This window comes from Diabrotica undecimpunctata, chromosome 10, assembly GCF_040954645.1.
Source record: "Diabrotica undecimpunctata isolate CICGRU chromosome 10, icDiaUnde3, whole genome shotgun sequence".
Classification (NCBI taxonomy): Eukaryota; Metazoa; Arthropoda; class Insecta; order Coleoptera; family Chrysomelidae; genus Diabrotica; species Diabrotica undecimpunctata.
Genome location: NC_092812.1, coordinates 46,803,478 through 46,825,744, shown reverse-complemented (window position 1 = coordinate 46,825,744; position 22,267 = coordinate 46,803,478). Strand labels below are relative to the sequence as shown.

At 30.3% G+C, this 22,267-nt stretch overlaps 1 protein-coding gene across 1 annotated transcript in view; it reads right to left on the bottom strand.

Annotated features, from left to right (window-relative positions):
- Positions 1 to 22,267, bottom strand: part of Corin (corin serine peptidase) — a 211,602-nt gene that overhangs the window by 143,683 nt on the left and 45,652 nt on the right. Inside the window, exon 2 of the mRNA XM_072545549.1 lies at positions 9,396 to 9,497. Within this exon, the coding sequence (XP_072401650.1) occupies positions 9,396 to 9,451 (56 nt within the window). The 5' untranslated portion in view covers positions 9,452 to 9,497. The remainder of the gene's footprint in view (positions 1 to 9,395; positions 9,498 to 22,267) is intronic.

Genomic DNA, 22,267 nt, shown 5'->3' with positions numbered 1-22,267 from the left:
TATAAAAAATTGCTAACCGAAGACCGCCCCAAATTCAAACAATCAGAAATAGACGGAATAGAAATCTACACACATGACGAAATCGAATTAAGCCTAGCTGAGGTAAAAAGAACGATCAAAACTCTAAAGAACAAAAAAGCAGAAGGTCCCGGCGGAATACCAAATGAATTGATAAAAAAGGGATCGGAAAAGTTATTCCGTATGATACATAAAATGTTTGAGAGAGCACTGAATGGAGAAGACTTACCGGCAGAATGGGCCCAAGCATATATGACATCAATATACAAGAAAGGAAATAGAAAAAACTGCGAAAACTATCGGGGAATCAGCATTATATCGTCTATAAGCAGACTGTATGGAAAGACCATAAAGGAAAAATTAGAAATATATATATACAATATAATAGAAAAAAGAATGGCCAAAAATAGATCGATCCATCTGGCTTTTGTTGATCTTAAGAAGGCATATGACTTAATACCTAGAACCAAGCTATGGGAAGCAATGGAAGACATCGAAGTTCCACGAAGATTAATAAACGCGGTAAAAGCACTCTACAAGAATAACGAAGTAGCTATCAAAACGGGCAATAGAATATGCAGTCCATTTAAGACGACAAAGGGACTACTACAGGGTTGCTCCACATCCCCCACCCTATTCAAAATATTCCTAGAAAAAACCCTGAAACCATGGAAAAGAAAGTGCGAAGGAATGGGTATACCAGTAAGGAACGAATATCTATATACGCTAAGTTTTGCCGACGACCAAATAGTGATCGCACAAGACGAGGATGACCTCAGTTTTATGTTGAGAAAACTGGAGCAGGAATATACAAAGAATGGGATGGAAATAAACCTAAAGAAAACTGAATACCTTACAACGGAGAATACAGAAATAAAACAGCTGGAAATAGACGAAGGTAAACAAATCAAAGGAACAGACAAGTATAAGTATTTAAGTTTCATAATATCAAACAAAGGAACAACGGAGGAAGATATAAAAAATAGACTAGGACAAACAAGAGACTGCATACGAAAATTGAACCCGGTACTATGGGATAAGAATATCAGCATGAAAACAAAGAAAAAAATATATAATACCATGACAAGAAGTATCCTCACTTATGGGTGTGAAAATTGGACAATAAATAAGAAAACCAAAAACAAAATAAGAGCAACAGAGATGGAATTCCTAAGGAGAAGCTGCAGAGTAACAAGAAGAGATAGAATAAATAACATGGAGATTAAGAGGAGAATGGGAATGAACTCCGATCTAATAGACTACATCGAACAGAAGAGGTTAACCTGGTACGGACATGTCAGAAGAGCAGACCAAAATCGGTGGATAAATAGAATAACAGAGTGGAGCCCGATAGGAAGAAGAAAGAGAGGCAGACCCCAAAGATCTTTCAGAGATGAGGTGGACGAAGCAATGAGTAAAAGAAACCTACAGGAAGGGGACTGGCTAAACAGGAAAAATTGGAGAAAACGGTTGAGTGAAGGAATACAGTGAAAACTGTGGAAATCCTTATATATATAACTTATATTAAATATTGCATAGCTTTACCATCACAAAAAATACAGCCGGCTCGTAAAAGCAACAATGGACTCGTCAACAGCAACTATCAGAATATAAAATGAGCTCACTGAGAACTTTTTAATAGTCGAAGGATTAAAGCAACGAGATGGGTTTGCACAGTAACTATTTAACCTTTTTCTAAAGGTTAAATAGTTACGGTTACAGTTAAATAAATGCAGATTGCCGCCTATGTCGATGAATCAGCATTATGTCTGGCAGAACAGAAGAGCTGGCAGAAACATATTCATAATTAAGAACAGAGGCAAAAGAGACCGGACTAGAAATAAATATTCCAAAGGCAAAAAACTAACAGATAGGAGCTAGGAAAAAGAGGCACACAATTCAATCAGAGGACGATATTGAAACTGTAGAAAGTTTCATATATCTAGGAGTTGAGCACAGATAAAACAAAAGATCCAGAAATTTATAGAATAGTAAAGAGAAACAAAGCTTATTTTTCGCTCGCCATGTGAAAATATTTATTGTAGATCCATGGTAAGGGTACAGGTATCGTTACCTAAAAGAGTACTGCTCGTACTGTCTTCTTGAATAACATCAAGAGTTTTACCTGTTTTTTTATTATGTAACTTCAACTCAGTTTTAGCTTGCCTGGATACAATAAGGACTTTGTCCTCGCTTCTTAAAAAAAGGTGTCAACAAATCTTGCAGGTATCAACTCTATTTCCAAAAAAAGGACTTTTTTGGAAATAGTTTGTATTAGAAAAAGTGATAATAATTTAAACAAAAGATCAGAAATTCAAAATCTAAGCAAAATTTATAATTATATTATTTCTTTATAATTTATATATGAAACTTGAAAAATATCACATTTTAATTTATTTTTCCATATATCTGTTACATTTTTTCAGACATCTATCTATGGTGAATAATTCTTCTTCTTTTTTGTTACTAAACAAAAAAGAATTTTTAAACAAAATTTTATTTTTGGCAATATAGTCAAAAATAAAAATTTTAAGTTGGCATTTATAACATTGAGGCTTATTTGTAATTAGTCGCTACTTTAAATTATTTATAAATTAAATTGTTTATGTGTTAAGAAAATATTTTCAAAATTATATTAAAATTTCAGAGAAGCATTTATTAGATAAGGACATTTTTATATTAATTTTATTTTGAAATGTATTTGCAGAAATTTTATTAACCAAACTAATTTTATTTGGAGAGTTAACAAAAAAATTTTTTCTTTCTAGTTCAACTTTGTAAGATATTTTGTCTTTTTTAGCTGCTCTTGATAATAATTGTAAATACAATTGAAAGCTCGAGATAATAAATAGTTAATCAATAGCCCCTTTTATTGACTCCAACCCATCCAAAACATTTATATATTTTTTCCAAACGAGTCACAGGTACTTCTTTTTTCTTACTCTTATATATATATATATATATATATATATATATATATATATATATATATATATATATATATATATATACATACATATATATATATATATATATATATATATATATATATATACATACATATATATATATATATATATATATATACATATATATATATATATATATATACATACATATATATATATATATATATACATACATATATATATATATATATATATATATATATATATATATATATAAGAAAGAAAAAGGTGTGATATAATACGTCGAATGATAAGGCATTCATATTTTATTTTAAAACGTATTTTTACATATCTATGATACACAATAGCCAAATTCAGTTAATATCAAGTAAAATTCTTGCAGAATATTTCACGTTACAATGTCACATAACATATAAAAGATGACAGAGAACGTCTTAAAGCACGAACCATTAAAGAACTTTGGTGCCTTTGATATTTTACATATAAAATTGTTCGTTGGAAGCATAAAAATGAATTTAAGATTTTTATTTCTTATTCAACCTTCAGGTAAATTAAAATTTACTCTGGACGCAGAATGTGAAGTTGCTGGTGACCCATTTGTGGAATAAAAAGGTAATTAGAGAAAATAAACCGGGTCATCCACAGGTAATGTAACTAAAAATAAGGATATACTAGGGTGATATGATGTTAATTTAATCTTCATATATGACCCGAGAAATCACATTGTGCTCAGTTTTGACATATTATGTCATTTAAGATATTCCGGATATACCGAGGTTTGCGAAAATTTCAAGAAAAAATAATTAATTTGGTATAGTTCGAAAATGAACAATTTTCGTGTGAAAAAATCATATCGTAAAAGATCGAAAAATTTATCGACACTCTGAGAGGAAGCAATGGATAGATAGAAAACTAGACAGAGCTTCATAATTTACTAAACATTAGTGTTACCCGGGTGCCACGGGTGTGGACGTAATGGTGTAAAAACTTTGACAGGTAGTTTTAATATATTATATTCATTTTTTCTTTGGTTTTTATTATAAATCTCTTCGTTCTAAATAATTTTAGGAATAACTAGAAGCTCGAATAAAAATATTTATACTATCGTCAATGATTCAGATAAAACAATTACCAAGGATACCCAGGTACCTGGGTATAGACACAAAGGTTAATAGATAATTGACTAGCAGGGGAGTATAACAACTATATTTTGTGTTTTGTTATTTTGTAAAACTAATTTTTTTATAATTATACGACAGAAATAAATGTTTTTAAGTGCCAAAAATGGTTTCTAAAAAGTTTAAAAAGTGTGGAAATAAATAATATATTCGACATGTCTATCTTTACAGATCAGATCACAAATTTTTTTTAGAACTTTTTACTTCATTTTGATGATCATTTATGATTTTTGTAAAAAAATAAAAATAAATGCTTGACCTTAATAAGTTAATTAAGGGAAGATGACGAAATTGCAAATAATATTTATAAATGAGATAAATGAGAAATGGATCCATAGATAGACCACCAACAGCATAGAAGAGGGAAATATCATAGTTTGAATAACAAATATGAAAATAGACAATATACACGGTCATGAAACAGCTAAAAATACTATTTAATAAAGGTCTTAAAGAACGGAATATCGATTGATGAAGATTGATGTTGTTTTTTATGCCATATTTACCAAGTTTTAGTCATTTTGCATGCAATACCATCCTGTTCGGTAGTGATGATCGGTATTTGATTTTTATAACTCATAAAAGAAGGGTTTAGAATACTTCTAGTATCATATTATTCGATTAAAAAACACATCTGCAAGTTTTAAATTCCTCTATAATTGTTCATATATTCGGTAAAAGATGATTGGTATTTTATTTTTTATAATTCATAAAAGAAGGGTTTGGAATACTTCTAGTATCATATTATTCGATTAAAAAGCACATTTGCAAGTTTTAAATTCCTCTATAATTGTTCATATATTCTATCGATAACGTTTAATTGTAATTCGCTTTATGGGCGGAATTAATGATTGTTGAATGCTTTCACTATTTTTTTATTTATTATTCTAGTTGTATTTAAAAAAAAAACGTTATTATGAGAACAGTAGATTTAAAGGATCAATATTATTACACTTCCTTACAATCACTTTTATTGAAACAGCAAACAATATAACAATACTTGATAACAACTTAACTGAATGGAAGAAATATTCAACAACTCAATTACTACTGCTTAACTGTCAACTTCCTGTTCATATACATTTTCTGAGGTTCCTAACCTTACGAGATATTTCGGGATATTTTGATGACATCTAGAACATCTAGATTTTTAAAACCTTTTCTTTTTCGTCATGGGACTTTTGCTACATACTTATATGGAATAAACTTTACGGAACTGCCGTTTCCTTTATAGTTATTCGCTTCGAATAACTGGTCTATCAGGGACTGACTGAAGCCAATAGGGCGGATTAGTTCCATGGTATGGAACAATGGAACTAATCTCTCGATATGAACTACTTTGGGTTTACTTCTAGCCGAAAACTGGTTGAGGTGGATTAGATCGTTTATTTACTGCAGGACGGTGTACGGGCCTTCCCAGTTTCGTTGAAGTGTCGGACAAAGTCTTTTCTTGTTTTTCATGTTTCATGCTGGTGATTTTATAATTATACTGGATCACCTCTTTTGAAAGTTGTCCCGGTACCATGCATGTCAAGCCTGGCCTTGGATTTATTACTTTGAAGCTTCAAACTTTTACCGTAGATCATACTAAACTTAGGCAAATCTATCCTGCCACCATACTTTCCCTTTGTCTGAAATAATGAATCGGGCTAATTCGTTCCTTACTTCTTTTGCGCCCTTCGGACTCCTTCTCGGTATGCGCTGTAAATTAAGAAAACCTTCCTCATTTTTATATCTCTATGATCCAGGTATTATTGCACCAGTTTCTAAGGCTTGACTAAATATACCTGGTGGTGTATATGTTTGTACCAACTTTGTATTTCGTCTTAGAAAGTTGTGTAAGGAAATGCAAGCAAGTACTACACTCTTAACTTTTTTTTGGATTGAATGCAATAGGCCTTCTAAATACTCGAAAAACAGTGGCCAGCAAACCAAACACGTTCTCAATAATCCGTCGAGCGCTGCTTAATCGATAATTAAACACGCACTGTTGGGAACCTTTTGGGTGTGTACCTGGAAAGGGCTTCATAAAGTTTGTGCTAATACAAACGGTATAACCTGTGCGTTGGATTCCTTAAATAAGGGTGCTGGATTTGGGAGTTAAAATTCATTACTCGTAAGCTTCTTATAAAATGTATTGTTGTCTGTTGTAATATCTATCGATAATTTCCCACCTCCACTACTTTCATCTCTTTTTATTTCACAACGTATTATATTTTCTATCTTTTGAGTTATTTTGCCGGTTCTTAAGGCACTCATCACTGTATACACTTATAGGTGAATTCCCAGAGAAAGAAATACGTCCAAACTCTTAGAAGACGTAACCAAAAGTCAGTGTAATCTCCTAGACTACCCAACGAAAAGTGCTCCTCCCTTTCTCAAATTGGACAAACTATCCCCTAGAACAGAATCATCCCCACTTAAAGAACTCCCTCTTAACAAGAACCGACCCATTTTCATTTTCGGTGTAAACATATAAATATAGCGGTATTTTTTTAAAAAGTGAAGCAAAAAGGCAAATAACGGTACCATATTGAGGGCAAGATTCTCTTTAAAGTAAAGCTATTTGTAAGAAGTTTAACACATTTTATTACTCTCTTCCTAGCGCTATAAAAAAAGGGACCTAAATGTTCTTTGTTCCCAAAAAATGACGATTGCTCTCAAATTTCCTACAAAGCAGCCATCAAGTAATCTGCATGTTTCGGTACTTCTTTTAAGAAATAAAAAAGCTGAAAGATATCGGGGAATTAGTTCTATAAAGATACAAAGCCTAAAGTACCGTTACCTTCTCATAAAAGACTGTATCGGCACCTCTCGTACCGAACAGATTACAATAATACGTATATAAAATATGAAATTCTAGGTGTACTTTCAAAACATGGCTATTAGTTTCGGAGAGGCGCAAAAAGAAGATTTTTGGATACGGCCATTGGCGTAGCTGCCGTAATTGCAAAGGGTTTTTAAAATTAATCTTAAAGTAATATCTAATAATTAGTTACTAATCTAATTACAAAAAAAAATGTTACAAAGTAATTGGCAAAACAGTAATTAAAAGAGCTGCAATATAATAATTTTTGTATATAATGTTTATAATGTAATGTTTACAAAAGCTATTTCAAAAATAAAATGGCATAAATTTGACAATTTTGGACATTCAAACGTTAATTTTGCACAAACTATTGGACCCAATTTATTGTAACATAGCTTAAATAAAAGGTTTTTATATGCACTTTTATAATCATCTTCTTCTTCGTCTAGCCATTCACGTCCACATCTGAACATAAGCCTCATCAAGTCTTCCTTTCCATTGCTTTTTATTGTACGCTACTTGTAGCCAATTTTTCCCGGCAGTACTTTTCAGATCATCTGTCCATCTCATAGGAGGTCTGCCTCTGGGTCTTTTGTGTTGGTATGGTCTCCAGGTTAAAATTGATCTGTGCCATTTGTTTAGATCGCTCCCAGCTACATGTCCAGCGTATTCCCATTTCAACTTTAATGATTTTTGCACCACATCGGTGACTTTGGTTTTCTGTCTTATCCATGTGTTTGTTTTCTTGTCCTTAAGTGATATACCTAGCATTGCTCTTTCGATCGCGTGTTGAGTGACTCTAAGTATATTCATATTCTTTTTTGTGATTGTTCATGTTTGTGCCGCATAAGTTAATATCGGAATAATGCATGCATCAAAAACTTTAGATCTAAGATGTAATTGAATTTGTTGATTTCTGAGTATATAGTTCAGTTTACCGAATGCTGCCCAAGCTAACTTTCTTCTTCTTTTTATTTCTTCAGTTTGAATTTCCCTATTTAGTATTATTTTTTGTCCTAAGTATATATATCCTTCAACTTTTTCTATAACTTTATCGTTTATTATTGTCACGGTGTCTTCGGAGTGCATGACTTTTGTTTTGTTTAAATTCATTTTTAGTCCTATTTTAGAAGATTCGGTATGTAGTTCTAAAAGCATGGTTTGCATTTCTTGTAGGTCAGTAGCTATTAGGATTATGTCATCTGCAAATCGTAGATTACTGAGGTAGCGGCCCTTGATGTTTATTCCCTTATATTTCCAATTTAGGTTTTTAAAAACGTCCTCCAAAACTAAGGTGAACAGTTTGGGTGATAAAGTATCTCCCTGTTTAACTCCCCTGTTTAATGGTACAGGATTCGTGTGTTCATTTTCATTAAGGTAGTATGTAGCTGTAGCTTGGTTCATAGTTTCTTTTATTAAGTTAATATATCTGCTGTCTATTCTACAATTTTGCATTGCGTTTATTACGGCCGTATGTTCTATGGTATCGAAAGCTTTTTCGTAGTCTACAAATGCTAGGAAAACTGGAAACTTGTATTCGTTACATTTTTCTATTAATATTTTTGTGGTTAACAGGTGATCGGAAGTTGAATAGCCTTTTCTAAAACCTGCCTGTTCATATGTTTGGTATTCGTCTAATTTCCTTGTTAGTCGAGTAGTTATGACTTTGGTGAGTATTTTAAACAGGTGTGACAGTAGGCTGATGGGTCTGTAGTTTTCAGATTTTCTTTCTTACCTTTCTTGTGTAATAAGATTACTTTAGAGTTGTTTCAGCTCTTAGGAACTTTGCCCTGATGTAAACAACTGTCCACAAGTTTAGTTACAATTGCAATTAGTTCCTTACCTCCTTCTAATATCATATCTGTGGCAATACTATCTTCTCCTGCAGCTTTATTTCTCTTCATGTTTTCCAATGCTGTAGTTACCTCTGAAATTGTTACTTTTGGCATTATTTCTAATCCAACATTTTTTATTTCTGTGTAAAATTCTTCTTTTCGTGTCAGTATGTTTACTCTAGTTGTGATTTCATTTTGTCTTGTGCTGCATGCTAACTTGATTTAATGCATGCGCTATCTTTTTATTAAATTCACTATTTTTGATTTCTTCGGATGTCCATTTGTATCTTTTTTCATGTTCTTTTCATGTACGCACTTTTATAATATTGTACTCATATTACCCTAAAATGTTGATTAGATACAATAAAAATAAATATAATCAAAAACACCGTTTTTTTCACCTTAAAAGTGCTATAAAAAAATTATAACCGTTTGGAGTTTCAAACACTTGGAGGTTACTTAATGCATTGCCCCTCATAACGCTGTACTGGTTTCAAAAATTCACTAAGTAATGCACGTTTTTTTCCTACAGTTTGGGCTATAGAGGTTCTAAGCCAGGCCGTGTATGGAGAATAATTTTCAAACAAAGTAGATTTAATTTTTAAAAATTAAATAAAGAAATTACCTTGGCCTTGATTTTGATTCCTCTGGGTCAATACTCTGAAGATGTCTGTCAACCATGTCTAACTATAGCATCATTGCACTCGTTACAACAAAACTGTTGTATCTGGAAAAAAAGAAAAAGTTTATTGGGTGAAAAGTATAAGTAGTTTTAATATAAGGAAAAAAATATAGTAAGTTAAACAATAAACAATTCTTAATTCAGTATGTAAATAAAGGTCAAAACTGGTTTTAATTTTCTTAATTTTCATTACATTACCTTAATGTAAAGGTGAATTTATCACCTTTACATATAGGGTGTGACAATAGTGTGTGGAAATATTGATATATCTGTTAATGTAGAACATACATACAAAAAAGTTGTTTGCACAAATTATGTGAAACTTTATAATTTGCCGTTCATTTTGCCATTGAAAAACGTGGTTTAATAATTACTATGCCAGTAAATAAACGTGAAAGACGGCGATACCGTTTAATTTTTCGTGTCACCACCGAAATGCATGAAAATTTGGATTTGGGTTCTACTCATCCTCCACTTTAGCTTTGGACTTGTACTGTTGGTTCCTTTTTATTTTTTAGGGGTGAATACTACCCCTATTAGAAAAAAAAATTATAATTGTAAGTTAAAACGGGTAATTTATTTAAAGGCCAGTAAAATCATTTAATTATATTTTTTAAACCTTTATTTTTGAAAGGGTTGTAGTTGAAAGAACTTAAACGAGTCACTAATCACGAGTGTATGCAAACAGAAAAGCAAAATGTTTAGAAAAGTAAAACATATCTTTTTACTCCCAAAAATTTATAAAATTTATTATTAAATTAAAATTAATACATTTAAAAAAAAAAAGTTATTTATTAAAAAAAAGAATTTCTTTCAAAATAAAAGAAAAAATTACTTTAAAACCAAATTAAAAAAAAATAAGCACTTTTTACCGGACAAACTTACAAATCATATAAACAATATATAAATAAAGTAACTAGTGAAGCAGAATATATTCAATTTCATTTGAGGTACTAATTACGGGGTGATTTTTACGTAATTTTTCAAATAAGAACGCACTTTTCTATCTTCTAACACACACTATACTTCTACTGGGTCTACAAACTTCGTAAGTACACAATTTTTTTTTGTTTTTTATAAGCTACATTTTTGCTAAGAATATATTTTCGGTAAATACTTACTTTTTGAGTTATTTGTGAAAAACTGTCTGAAAACATGGTTTTTATTTTGAAAAATAAACATTTTTACTCGCAAATAACTTACAATATTGGCTTGGTGAAAAAACTTTATAGAACAAATAGTTGCTTAGAGGTAGTCATGCTTAGAGGTAGTCAATTTTTCCGTTTACGGACTAATTTTGAACGTCTGTTCTTTCACCCATGAGAACCTCCTACCACCCCCCTCCCTACCCCCTAGTAAAAGCAACCCTGTGTTTGAGTCCAAAACTGAAGTAGATTATAAGAGGAACCTAAATCCAAATTTTTAAGCAAATCCGTCGTGACTAGAAAAATTACACTCCAAAGCGGTCATTTACTGGTGTTTACGTGATCCCCAACTATACAAACAAATCTACAGAGACCAGTTATTTTGACGATGAGCTGCTATGCAATATGGATTACGTCTTAAATAAGAATGAGAAATGATGTACAATAATAGTTTCTTTTTTATGAAGCAATGCTTTGTCTCTAAAAAGGACAAATTCAAAGCAAACTACAGTGCACAGATTCTAAATATGCCGGTGGGAGATGGCTTCTATGCGTATTGCGTATTATAGTTGGTGTATGAGAGAAAAAGTTTTCGAAGTAATGAAATAACAAATTTTATATTATTAATTGTTATTTCATTATTTTGAAAACTTTCTCTCATACATCGACTATAATACAGCGCATAGAAGCCATCTCCCACCGGCAATTTAGAATCTGTGCACTGTACCTAATTTTGTCTTTGTTGCGTACATTATCAAAAAGCTATTCTCCCGGTATACTCGTAGCCGAGTAACTGTATTTTATATGGATGCATATTGTTTTTAAGCAGATATTTAATATCCTGTGCAATTGCTAGCATGACATTAAATTAATTTTCCTCGGTAACAGTTCATTTTGTTCTTTCATCTTTTTAATAAATTTTTATGAATCTGTACGTGGAAAACGATGTATGAACTTTTCCAGCTAAGAATTAATAAGCAACATATCTACACGTTCAAAACAGTTTGTTAACTATACTATTATTTAATATTGTCCGTCTGATAGTATCTGGAAAATGTTGATTCGTTAAAATAAAATATTTTTAAATAGGATCTCTATTATTTAATTGTAAATATTCCAGAAAAATGATATTAAATGAAACCTATATTAAAATAATTTCGTAAAATTTTTCCTTTATTGTCATGACTATACAAAGTCTTGGTTGATAAGATCGTATCTTGAGTGGTGTTTTTATTTTGGGCTTATACTTTGTCGTGTTTATTCTGTTGTTGGATTTGGAGTTTGATCGAAAAGCTAGATCGGCGACTGGATTAAGCCCGGAAAATTTTTCTGACTATTCTAAATTCTGATTATAAAGGTTATTCAGCACGTCTCCCTATTTGCGTCTGTTACATGATGTGAATTTTTAGTGGTTTTCATGAATATTGTGAGTATTTTCCGTTTTCAGAATCCATGAATATGTAATAAACAAAAAAAAAAAGAAAAGTTGGAAGTATTCAAGTTTTGATATTTTAATCTTTGTGTTACAACTTGTAATCCATAATTTGTAACTCAAGCTTTCCATAGATAAAGTATGGATTAATAGTAGGGTGTGGTTATGAACTAAATTATGAGCCTTCTCTTAGTATAATTTTTTTGATCCATGTCATATATACAGTGGGACCTCTATTATCAATCAGTTCACCGGATCAAAGGTATAACAGATAATCGAAAAGACAGTTAACAGAATATAAAAAAAAAATAAAAATTCATAGTATAACTCTCATTGCATTTATCTAGTAGTAACAAATAGAAAAACATTTCATTTAGATGACCAATATCCATTCTATGATTCATTGCATTGTTATTTTGGCAAATGTAGGCCATTTTCAAGAAAAAGTCTTTTGGTGATGTTACTTTCCTGTTCTACTACTTTGATGTTATTGTAATCTATCCGATACCCATTTTTAAATGCATGTTCACCTAATGCACTTCTTTCAGGATGTACTCTATTATCAGACTTGTGGGATGTAATGCGGTCTTTAAGACATCTTGATGTTTGACCATAGTATACTTGTTCACATGATCCGCACGGTATACAATACAATAAACAACATCCGTTAAAGACAAGAGTGCGGATTGGTCTTTAAGTTAAGAAAAAACTTTGTTAACTGTTAGTACCGTTTTATATGCAATTTTGATATTATTAGTCGATGAAAAAATTCTACTTTCTTCTATAATTATAAATATAATTATAAATGATATAATTATAAAATATAATTATAAATTTTGCTTAGATTTTGAATTTCTGATCTTTTGTTTAAATTATTTTTTATTATAGTTTGTATTAGCAAAAGTGATAATTTATAATTTATATATGAAACTTGTAAAATATCACATTTTGATTTAATTTTTCATACATCTAAGATATATATATATATATATATATATATATATATATATATATATATATATATATATATATATATATATATTGAGATGATATTGAATATAGGAGAAAGAAAAATAGTGTTTAAAAAAAAATAATTTATAAGTTATATACTATAGAATATATTTATATGAGGGCATTCTTAAGAAATTATCATATAATAAATGTAAAAAGTTTTTTTTTAATAATTATGATATATTTAAGTGAGCCATGTGCATAGGCAACCAAATATACTCTGAAAATGATAGTTAAGGGATGGTTGCGAATGTAGAAGTGGGGTTATTTATTGGTTTGAGATATTTAATTTACATATAATTACGGATTTGAGGTAGTGTAGTTTATTAATTTAGGCTGTTTAATTTACATATAATTTTATATTCTGATCTAAAGAGCCTAAATGTCCAAATTATAATAGTTATATGGTGATTGGATATTGGTGTATTAAAAAGAAGAATAAATATAAATGCTATTAAGAAGAAAAATATTTTAAATTGGTGGAAGCTGATAATTGGAAAAAGTAATTTCACAAAATCAAGGATAACCGAAGCTGAGAACGAAGTCATTGAGTGGTGATTAAAATATATATAGTGGAGAACAGTTTCATTTAGGCATTCAGTGACAGAAAGGTACAAAATTTTGTTAATATAATTTAGTTAGTGTCATAACAATTTCAATTTTAAAGATAGTTTGTTTAAAATTTACATTGTTTATATAATTTAATTAGTTTCATAAGAATTTCAATTTAAAGATAGTTTATTTTAAATTTACATTGGCTATTGTACGTAACGCATTGTACCCTTTGTCAGCTCTTGCTATGATGTACTCAATATGATCTTTCCAAATCATTTTATCCTATCCAGTATAATACCCAAATATTTAACTTTGCCAAAGGTTGAACTTTAAACGAGACATTTTGCAACTCCACTACTTCTGGAATGTTTTGTTTTCGGGAGAATATGCAAGCTTGTGTTTTTTTGGTTGATATGTTTAATGCTATTTGATCTAGGTCTTCTTGTAGATGTTTAAATACTGTATTTATTTTTCTACTGCCTTGTTCTATTTCCAATTGATCCACATATATGCATATATCATCTGCGAATTGTAATATTTTACCTTGTTTGCTAGTAATTATGCTTTGACATATATGAGCTGTGTAAATAGTGTATAATATTGGACTTAAGATGCTCCCTTGAGGTAACCCGATGTTTGAAACTCTCGATCCTATTAGTTTGTTATTAATTGGAAGATAAAGAGCTCTATTGATGTAAAGTTGATGAAGTTTCCAGCAGAGTATATCTGGCAGTCCGATTTCTTTCATTTTGTGGTATAGGAGTTGTAGGTTTACATTGTCATATGCATTTTCTATGTCTATGAATGTAGCAAATACCGACTTGTTGACGGAAAATGAGTTATATATATCCAGTATTAAGTGCGTTAAATTTTCCATCGTAGAACATGATTTTCTAAAGCCCAATTGTGTTGCAGGTATTTTAGAATTTTTTTCTAACCAGAATTCTAGTCTACATTTAATCATTCTTTCCATTGTTTTTAACACACATGATGATAGTGAAATGCCTCTATGCGAATCTGGACAGTTTGGTGATTTGTGTGGCTTAAGAATTGGAACTATGATGTACTCTTTCCATGCACGTGGTATATCCATACTCATCCAGATATTGTTTATTACATTTAGTAGTTGAACTTTCTTATGTATGGGTAAATTATACAACATACTATAGTGTATACCATCTAATCCTGGGGCTGAATTATTATGTCTTTTTAGGCAGTTCTTTATTTCTTCCAGACTAAATGCTTGTGTGAGAAATATGTTGTCTTTGTTTGCTTCGTCATTGTCATGTCTATTATCCCTAGGGTTCCTGTGATTAATTTCTCCTTCTATAACCCAAGGTCTAGCAATTTTATTAAAAAATATATCTGTCCACTCATTTACAACTATTGGATTATTGGGAGGATTATAAACGTTTTTTAATTTCCTTATTTCATTTCATATTTTGCTAATGGGTGTATTTTTATTTAAACTGTTACAAAAGTTTTTCCAAGAAGCTCTTTTGCTGCCCCGAAACGTCAAAATAAACGTATTCCAATATACAATTGGGGTTAATTCCCATTAAAGACTATAAATAAAATCCACGGGTCTCCGTAAATTTGCAAGAAAAATGTTGATAAGTTTTAATTGCATTTATTCGAGTTAGAGTCACCACGCTGTAGAAATATAATTATGGAAGCCTACATCAAATTCTAAAGACAAAGTAAGGATCATAATGCTCGTTATAGCTCGTTATTATAGCATGCATATTTTTGCAAAAAGTTGTTTACCAATTAGAAACAGTGTTCGTATATTTTGTATTCAAAAGCAATATTTTGTAAGCTTCGATAAAGCTCCTTATAGTTAGCTTACTTTCTATTTTGTTTTGAATTCAGTAACTCGAATAAATTAACAAACTCCAGGTTGTATGTAAGTCAAGGCATTTTATCCCGAATAGTATTCTGAAACTTCAAGTATAACACAGTTGAATCTGTCAAGAAAACGACTGGAATAACAATTATAGAGTACGGCTGGTCTCTACAAAAGGGAGATATTGATTATTAGTTCCCATGCTGCGAGGCACGACAAATTCAAAGACGCTGGAGCTCAAACTCAAAGATGCAGTTTACAAATGCTAATTTATTTTGTAGGCCGCACGTACAAGGGTGCCAACAAAAAGTTTAAACGCTACTTGTAAAGGGTACATTTTAAAACATAACTACTTCTTGTGTAATCTAGTTATGGATGGTATTAAAGTGTTAAAATTATCGATCAGGTCAAAATATGAATACTAACAGAAATTTTCTTTATAAAACAAACCAAAAATTGACTGATGAAAAATTGATCAAATAAAAAAGTATTTATTAACCCTAATAGCTCAGAATAAGTGTTTTATATTTGCATTAATTTCAGCTTTGAGATTTAGGCCACTTACGTATTATTAGTATATACTTTTTATAGATAAGGATTTATTTCCTAAAAGTACCTACTACTAAAACTCATACTATCTCGAATAGAAACTTTTTTATATATAATGAAGCATAAACTGTAGAGCAAAGGCGAATGACTCTAGACCTGTGTCAAAACAGATTTCTTCTTAAGATTAAAGCTTTTATAAGTGTTTTTCTCTTCTCATACATAGAAGATGGTTCTAGGTAACTGGTCCTCATAAGACAACTAACTTTCACTTATGGCTCCACATACCACACCCCGGACAACTGCATTGATCTGCATGATAAGTGATGGTAGCTAAATGTGGCAAAAATTAATCGAATGATTGCAAAGAAATCCCCCATTTATTGGCCAAGAGCTTCGGCTAGTCGATCTAATAAATATGGATAAATCAGTGACTTGGTAAACGGATCAGGATACAGAAGGAAACAGCAAGTCATTGTATTAAAGATCCTCTAGATTCACTAGTAAAACTAAATCGTAATAGTATTTTAATCAAATAACCTTACTATTTATTATCATAAAACGCATAAACTAAGATTCAGCAGAGTAGGAAACTCATAGCGACACGTAATATAAATAACATTGTAGCTCTACTTACAATGTTTTTCAACTATGGATTAAATAACATCTTAAAGGATAACCTTTATTTTGCTCTAATAACTTTTATCCTATATTTTTTAAATATAAAGTTATTCAACCTAAAATAAACTAAACGTGCAAATTTTGAATTACTTGGTGGAAAAAACGTTATAACCAATGTTATAATATTGAAAAATGGTATTATTGATGAATATTTCTTATAAAAACAATGTAACATTGTAAACAATGTTTTTCTCGAAAAATTTGTTAAGTAAGTTTTTACAACTTTATTGTAAGTTGTGATACAAGAAAGCAAGGTAGTGGAACTTTACTATGAACAACATTTAAGTCAATTTACCAGGCTCTTCTAATCAGGAAGTTGACAGACGAGAACTAAATTCTTAATTATTAACTGCTGAGCATAGTGAGCATGCCTTAAATCTTAAAAACCTGCTTGAAAATACTAGTATAGAATTTCAAACAAAAATAAACACACCTATATTTTTTACAACAATGGAAATTTCTACATGCACCAAAGTTTATCATTAAATACATCTGTTAAGAAAAAATAATACCCAAAAAAGAAAAATCTGGGAAGGGGGTGAGAAAGGAATGTAAGTGTTTGTAAAATGAATATCTTGAAGAAACTGTGTAACTTTGGGCAAGAATATACTAGTAAAATTAAAAAATTAACGAAAATGAGAGAATTGGTACCTGGATCTAACGATAAATATAACAGAAAATGTATATAGAAATTATGTGAAAATATAGACTTAATTTATTTAATAATTTTGGAAAATGGCTAATCATTACAAACAAAGCAAATATTTTAGACTAGGCGGGATCTGTAGAAATTCATACCATAATGGACATTTTCCATAGGAAGCTATTGTTTTGCTGGAATCCCTTCAGGATGTGCCCAATATCGATAATCACGATATGCGCCAGTCGCAAACCCTGTGCTAAATTTTTTATTTAACAAAATCTGAAAACAATTGAAAATTTCTCATTTGTCATGAAATAAAATGATTCACAATCTGCAAAACACGTTCCGCAGCTGGAAAATTTTAATCCTTTCTAAGAACGTTGAGGGTATATAAATTGACCCTCTCCTTTTTGAAAATTGTAAATATTTTGTACCTGTAGAGATTACATACTTACATCATTTGTTGATTAACATGACTACAAAATTTAAGATAGGAATTAAAATAAATTAGGACGTTTAAAAATTTTAGGTAAAATTCAAACATTTTCAGAACAATACTGAATATTTTATTTTAGAAAATCTCCGTCAGTGTTTTATGATGTTATATTGGGTTTTATCTTTTTATCTTACGTGCAATAAAATTTGAGCTATCAATAATTTTCAAATGTACTATAACTTTCGAGAAAATGGCAAAAAATGTACTTTTTCAGCATTTTTGGGGGCGTGTAATAGACAATTTTTTATCAGGGTAATTATGGTTTTATTTTATTTTTTATTTTATTTTTACATCGTACGCTATAATTAATTATTACGAGTAGGTAAAACCAGATTTTTGTTTATTTGTTATCTTTCATGTTAAAGCTAATATTTCAGCAACTAGAATTCTGTAGATTTTAATTGTTTTGGTGGCAAATAAAATGTGTTACCAATGGAAGAAACTATAAAGTAATTTTAGCAATGGCTAACTCAATTTTTAATAAAAGTGGACTTAACACATTTTGCTTTTAAGTCCCTCATTATAATACAATGTTGAACATTTTTTGGGTTTAAAATTATATACCTATGCCATATCAAAATTGAAAATCAAAGATGTATTTCTGACTTAAAATAAAAAACAAAATTAAACTCCCTATTTTTTCGATATGTTTTCATCAAATCTTTTTACCTTCGGAAAAAGGTTCATAATGTCGTCAAACGAAACGGAACTCAGTATCCTTTTATACTATTATTTGAAACAGAAAATAAATATGATTAAGGAGAAATATTCAAATCGGGTCATGAAAAATACTATACAATATATTCAGAACATTTTTAGTCGCAAAATATGAAAGTTATGGCAATTTCTTTTCACAGTTGAAGAAAATTTAATTTTTTTATGATAAATATAAGTGATAAATATTTTGAAATGGTTTCCTAATGGTGCTTTAAATTCATATTGTAGCAAATACAATATATATGAACGCGTCTTTAAACTACGAGTACTAATAAACTAATAAAAAAGAGAAGAAATATGTGGTCATGTCAATAGAACGAATTATATATTATTTTGACCACTTAGTCGGATGTTATTTTGTAACTATGTATTTATTATAGACAGTCCTCATATTTTATTATTGACATTATCACAATATACCATGCGGTCCATATGTATGGAATAAATTCATTTTTAGCGATATTGTGTACTATGTGAAAAAAACCTGAAACAGGTCGATTTTTATTTTTAAATTGACAATTTACAGTATAAAAATATTATCCCCCTCCAGCACCCCCTTTGAATTATAAGCACCTCGAAAATTTTAAATATCAAAGGGGGTCGTATGGTACCTTTTTAGAAAGGGAATCTAGTCCTCTGTTTAGCAATTTAAAGTTTTTTAAGTTTAGTGCAATCATAACTGGGAAAATTAATTTTTAAGATATAAAATTTTGATAATGTCTCACTCTCTCTCTCTCTCTCTCTCTCTCTCTCTCTCTCTAATCACAAAACTTTACTTTTAACATACATCCATAAAATCAACAAAATCGTATGACCCTAAGCCTGCCAAAAATTTTATCCAAAATCATTCACCCACATTTGTTCTCAATTTTGACCAACTGTATCTACTTCTAAGCAATGTTATCGGCGTGCACGATCTTTGTAACATAATTCAAGAGTTTACTTCTCTTGAATTGTGTTACATTGAATGAATTATGAGACATCTCTGAATCCGAGGACAAGTCATCTTAGGTTAGCCCATAATTTTATATTTTCGTATATAACATAATTCACTACACTATTGCAATGGAATTTAGATGGATTTTTCCATCGACTTCCAACTTTACAACAACTTATTTCTGAGTTCTCTACCGCAATAATATGTCTCCAAGAAACAAATTTAATAACGTAAAAAAACCATAATTCCAAATAGTTTAACATTTTTGGAAAAAACAGAGTTCATGACAATAATTACTCCTTAGGTGGAATTATGACACTTGTCAAAAAAAAGGTAATGTAGGATCATCAATTAAATTTCCGAAATGATGGGTCACCTACAGAATTTAACATCTGCACTGGAGAATGCTCCGTGATAAATTTAAGCTTGTATGCTCCAGGTCTAGCTTCACGTCTCTCTTGGACTGTTCTCGAGTATACTTATGGTAGTGACCATCACCCTATTATCATTAACAATCTCTCAGGTCAGCCTTGCCCAATATTTTTCTTGCCCAAATAAAATATAAATTCTGCTAAGTGGATCGATTTTGAAAATAATATAAATTAGGCTTTGGAAAATCTCATACTGAATGATAATATAAATTATTATTTAGGTGCTTTTAATAGTGTCATCTTGCAGAGTGTAGTGCCCTTCATCAGCAAAACAAGCAAAGTGTAGCAAAGCTGCACGTGCCAGCAGAACAGCTTTTATTAGATTTAAGAAGCATAAAACTCTCGAAAATAAAATTAACTGCTCTTCTAGACTATAAGGCTTAAGGGACTCTTCTGATTCTATAAATAAAACTATAAAGGGAACGAGTACTCTTTGGCTGCAGTACTCTTTGGTTCTTAATTAATTATGCATCTGAATATCCTCAGGTCCTCGGGACTGAGAATCAAAACGTGAACAACCACAAACCGAAATTAAACACACTATAAAAAAGAAATTAAAATATTGTTGAATGTCTACTAAGATAATGGGAAATATAAAGGAAGATAAAAGGGCTCCAGGTAGTCGCAGGTCTTTGTACTCCTTGTAGACCTTGTCACAACTGTGAAGCCAGCACAATACTGCTTAGAAAGTCAGTTCAAAAAATCTAAATAGCGTTAATAATTACCAACGCAACGTTTAGTAGGACATGTCACATTAAAAAGAACAAGAAAAAGATTGAATTCGGTTAATCAAGATCCCTTTATTTCTGAATAAATTACAAATTTTGTTATTTACAGGTAGTTCCAAACAACAAGAAACTTGGTTTCTAAATTATAGTTCCATTTAAATATTCATATCATTATTCGAGCCAGGATTCCTCGACCACAAAAACATAAATCAATATAATGTGATAGAACTGTTTCCTTCTTCGGAGATTACAGTTATTCTAACTTGTAGGGTAAAGGTGGGGACTGGCTACTTTGGGGTTAACATTTGGTGTGAGGTTTTTGTGTTATATATTATTTTTTACCGCTAAAATAGACACACACAAACACACACACACACAGACATATATATATATATATATATATATATATATATATATATATATATATATATATATATATATATATATATATATATATATATACATAATATATATATATATATAGATATATATATATATATATATATATATATATATATATATATATATATATATATATATTAATATTAATGTCAAGCTTATGTAAATTAATAAGTAATTTTCGTACCCTAATGATATGAAAGAGGATTGATTAAGTTGATTCTCCAAAAATCTACAAGAAGTAATGAACAAGAAAAAAAAATAAAAAGCTAAAGAGTTTTTATAATCTTTGTCATTTACAATAACAATATTGATCTTTCCAATTTTATATATCTGCTATGTATATGACAACTTTAAAAGAAGTAATTTCAATTGTATACAAATAACACAAAATTCGCTTTGGGGAAATTCGCACCTCTACTGTAAATCCTTTAGGAATATCTGGTTTTATGTCAATTCAATAAATAAATACGCACAAAAAAGGTGAACCAATATATATATATTTTTCCAAGAAATAACCAAAATATATTTTTCCTTCTTCGTATGTATGATTTTGTAGTTTGTATTAAAGATAATTGTAAATTGATCCTGAATTGCTGCAAAGTGTCTAATTGAATTAGACATTATTAGCTAAAAGGATTGGCGTTAATCAAACTGATGTTTCACGAATATCAAATCGCGTAGTGAACACATGAGCTGCTTTGATGTGCTAATCGACAGATGACAGAGACAAAGGACTGTTCAAAAGCTTGATATCAATGATGGCAGGGAAAGGGGCGTATTTACTTTTCATAAACTAAACGCAAAATTTCTTTGGCCAACAAACTGGAACCGTTCGACTAAGAGAATATATATATACCGAATATTCTAATCCTCCAGTTCGTAGGTTGAAGCATTGGGCCAACTTTATTTTTCTGAAAAGTTTTTAAATGATTAAAACATTTAAATTAAGAGATTTAGAAAAGCAAGAATGAAAGTTGATGTTAAGATACTTACTGAAACAAAGAGAAAAGGAAGAGGAAATGATATTATTAACGACTACATACTATGGTTCCGTCTTCGTTCTCTATAACCGACACATCTAAGAATCGGATTTATTGGTTATTCTCTTGTTCAAGAGTAAACTGTATTTTGGGGTGGATATTGTGGATGTGTTGCAGGAATGTGTTTGGTTTTTTTGCCATGTGTCCATATAATAAATGTGCCATCTACGTACCTAAGTCACAGTTTGAGTTTATGATTTGCTGT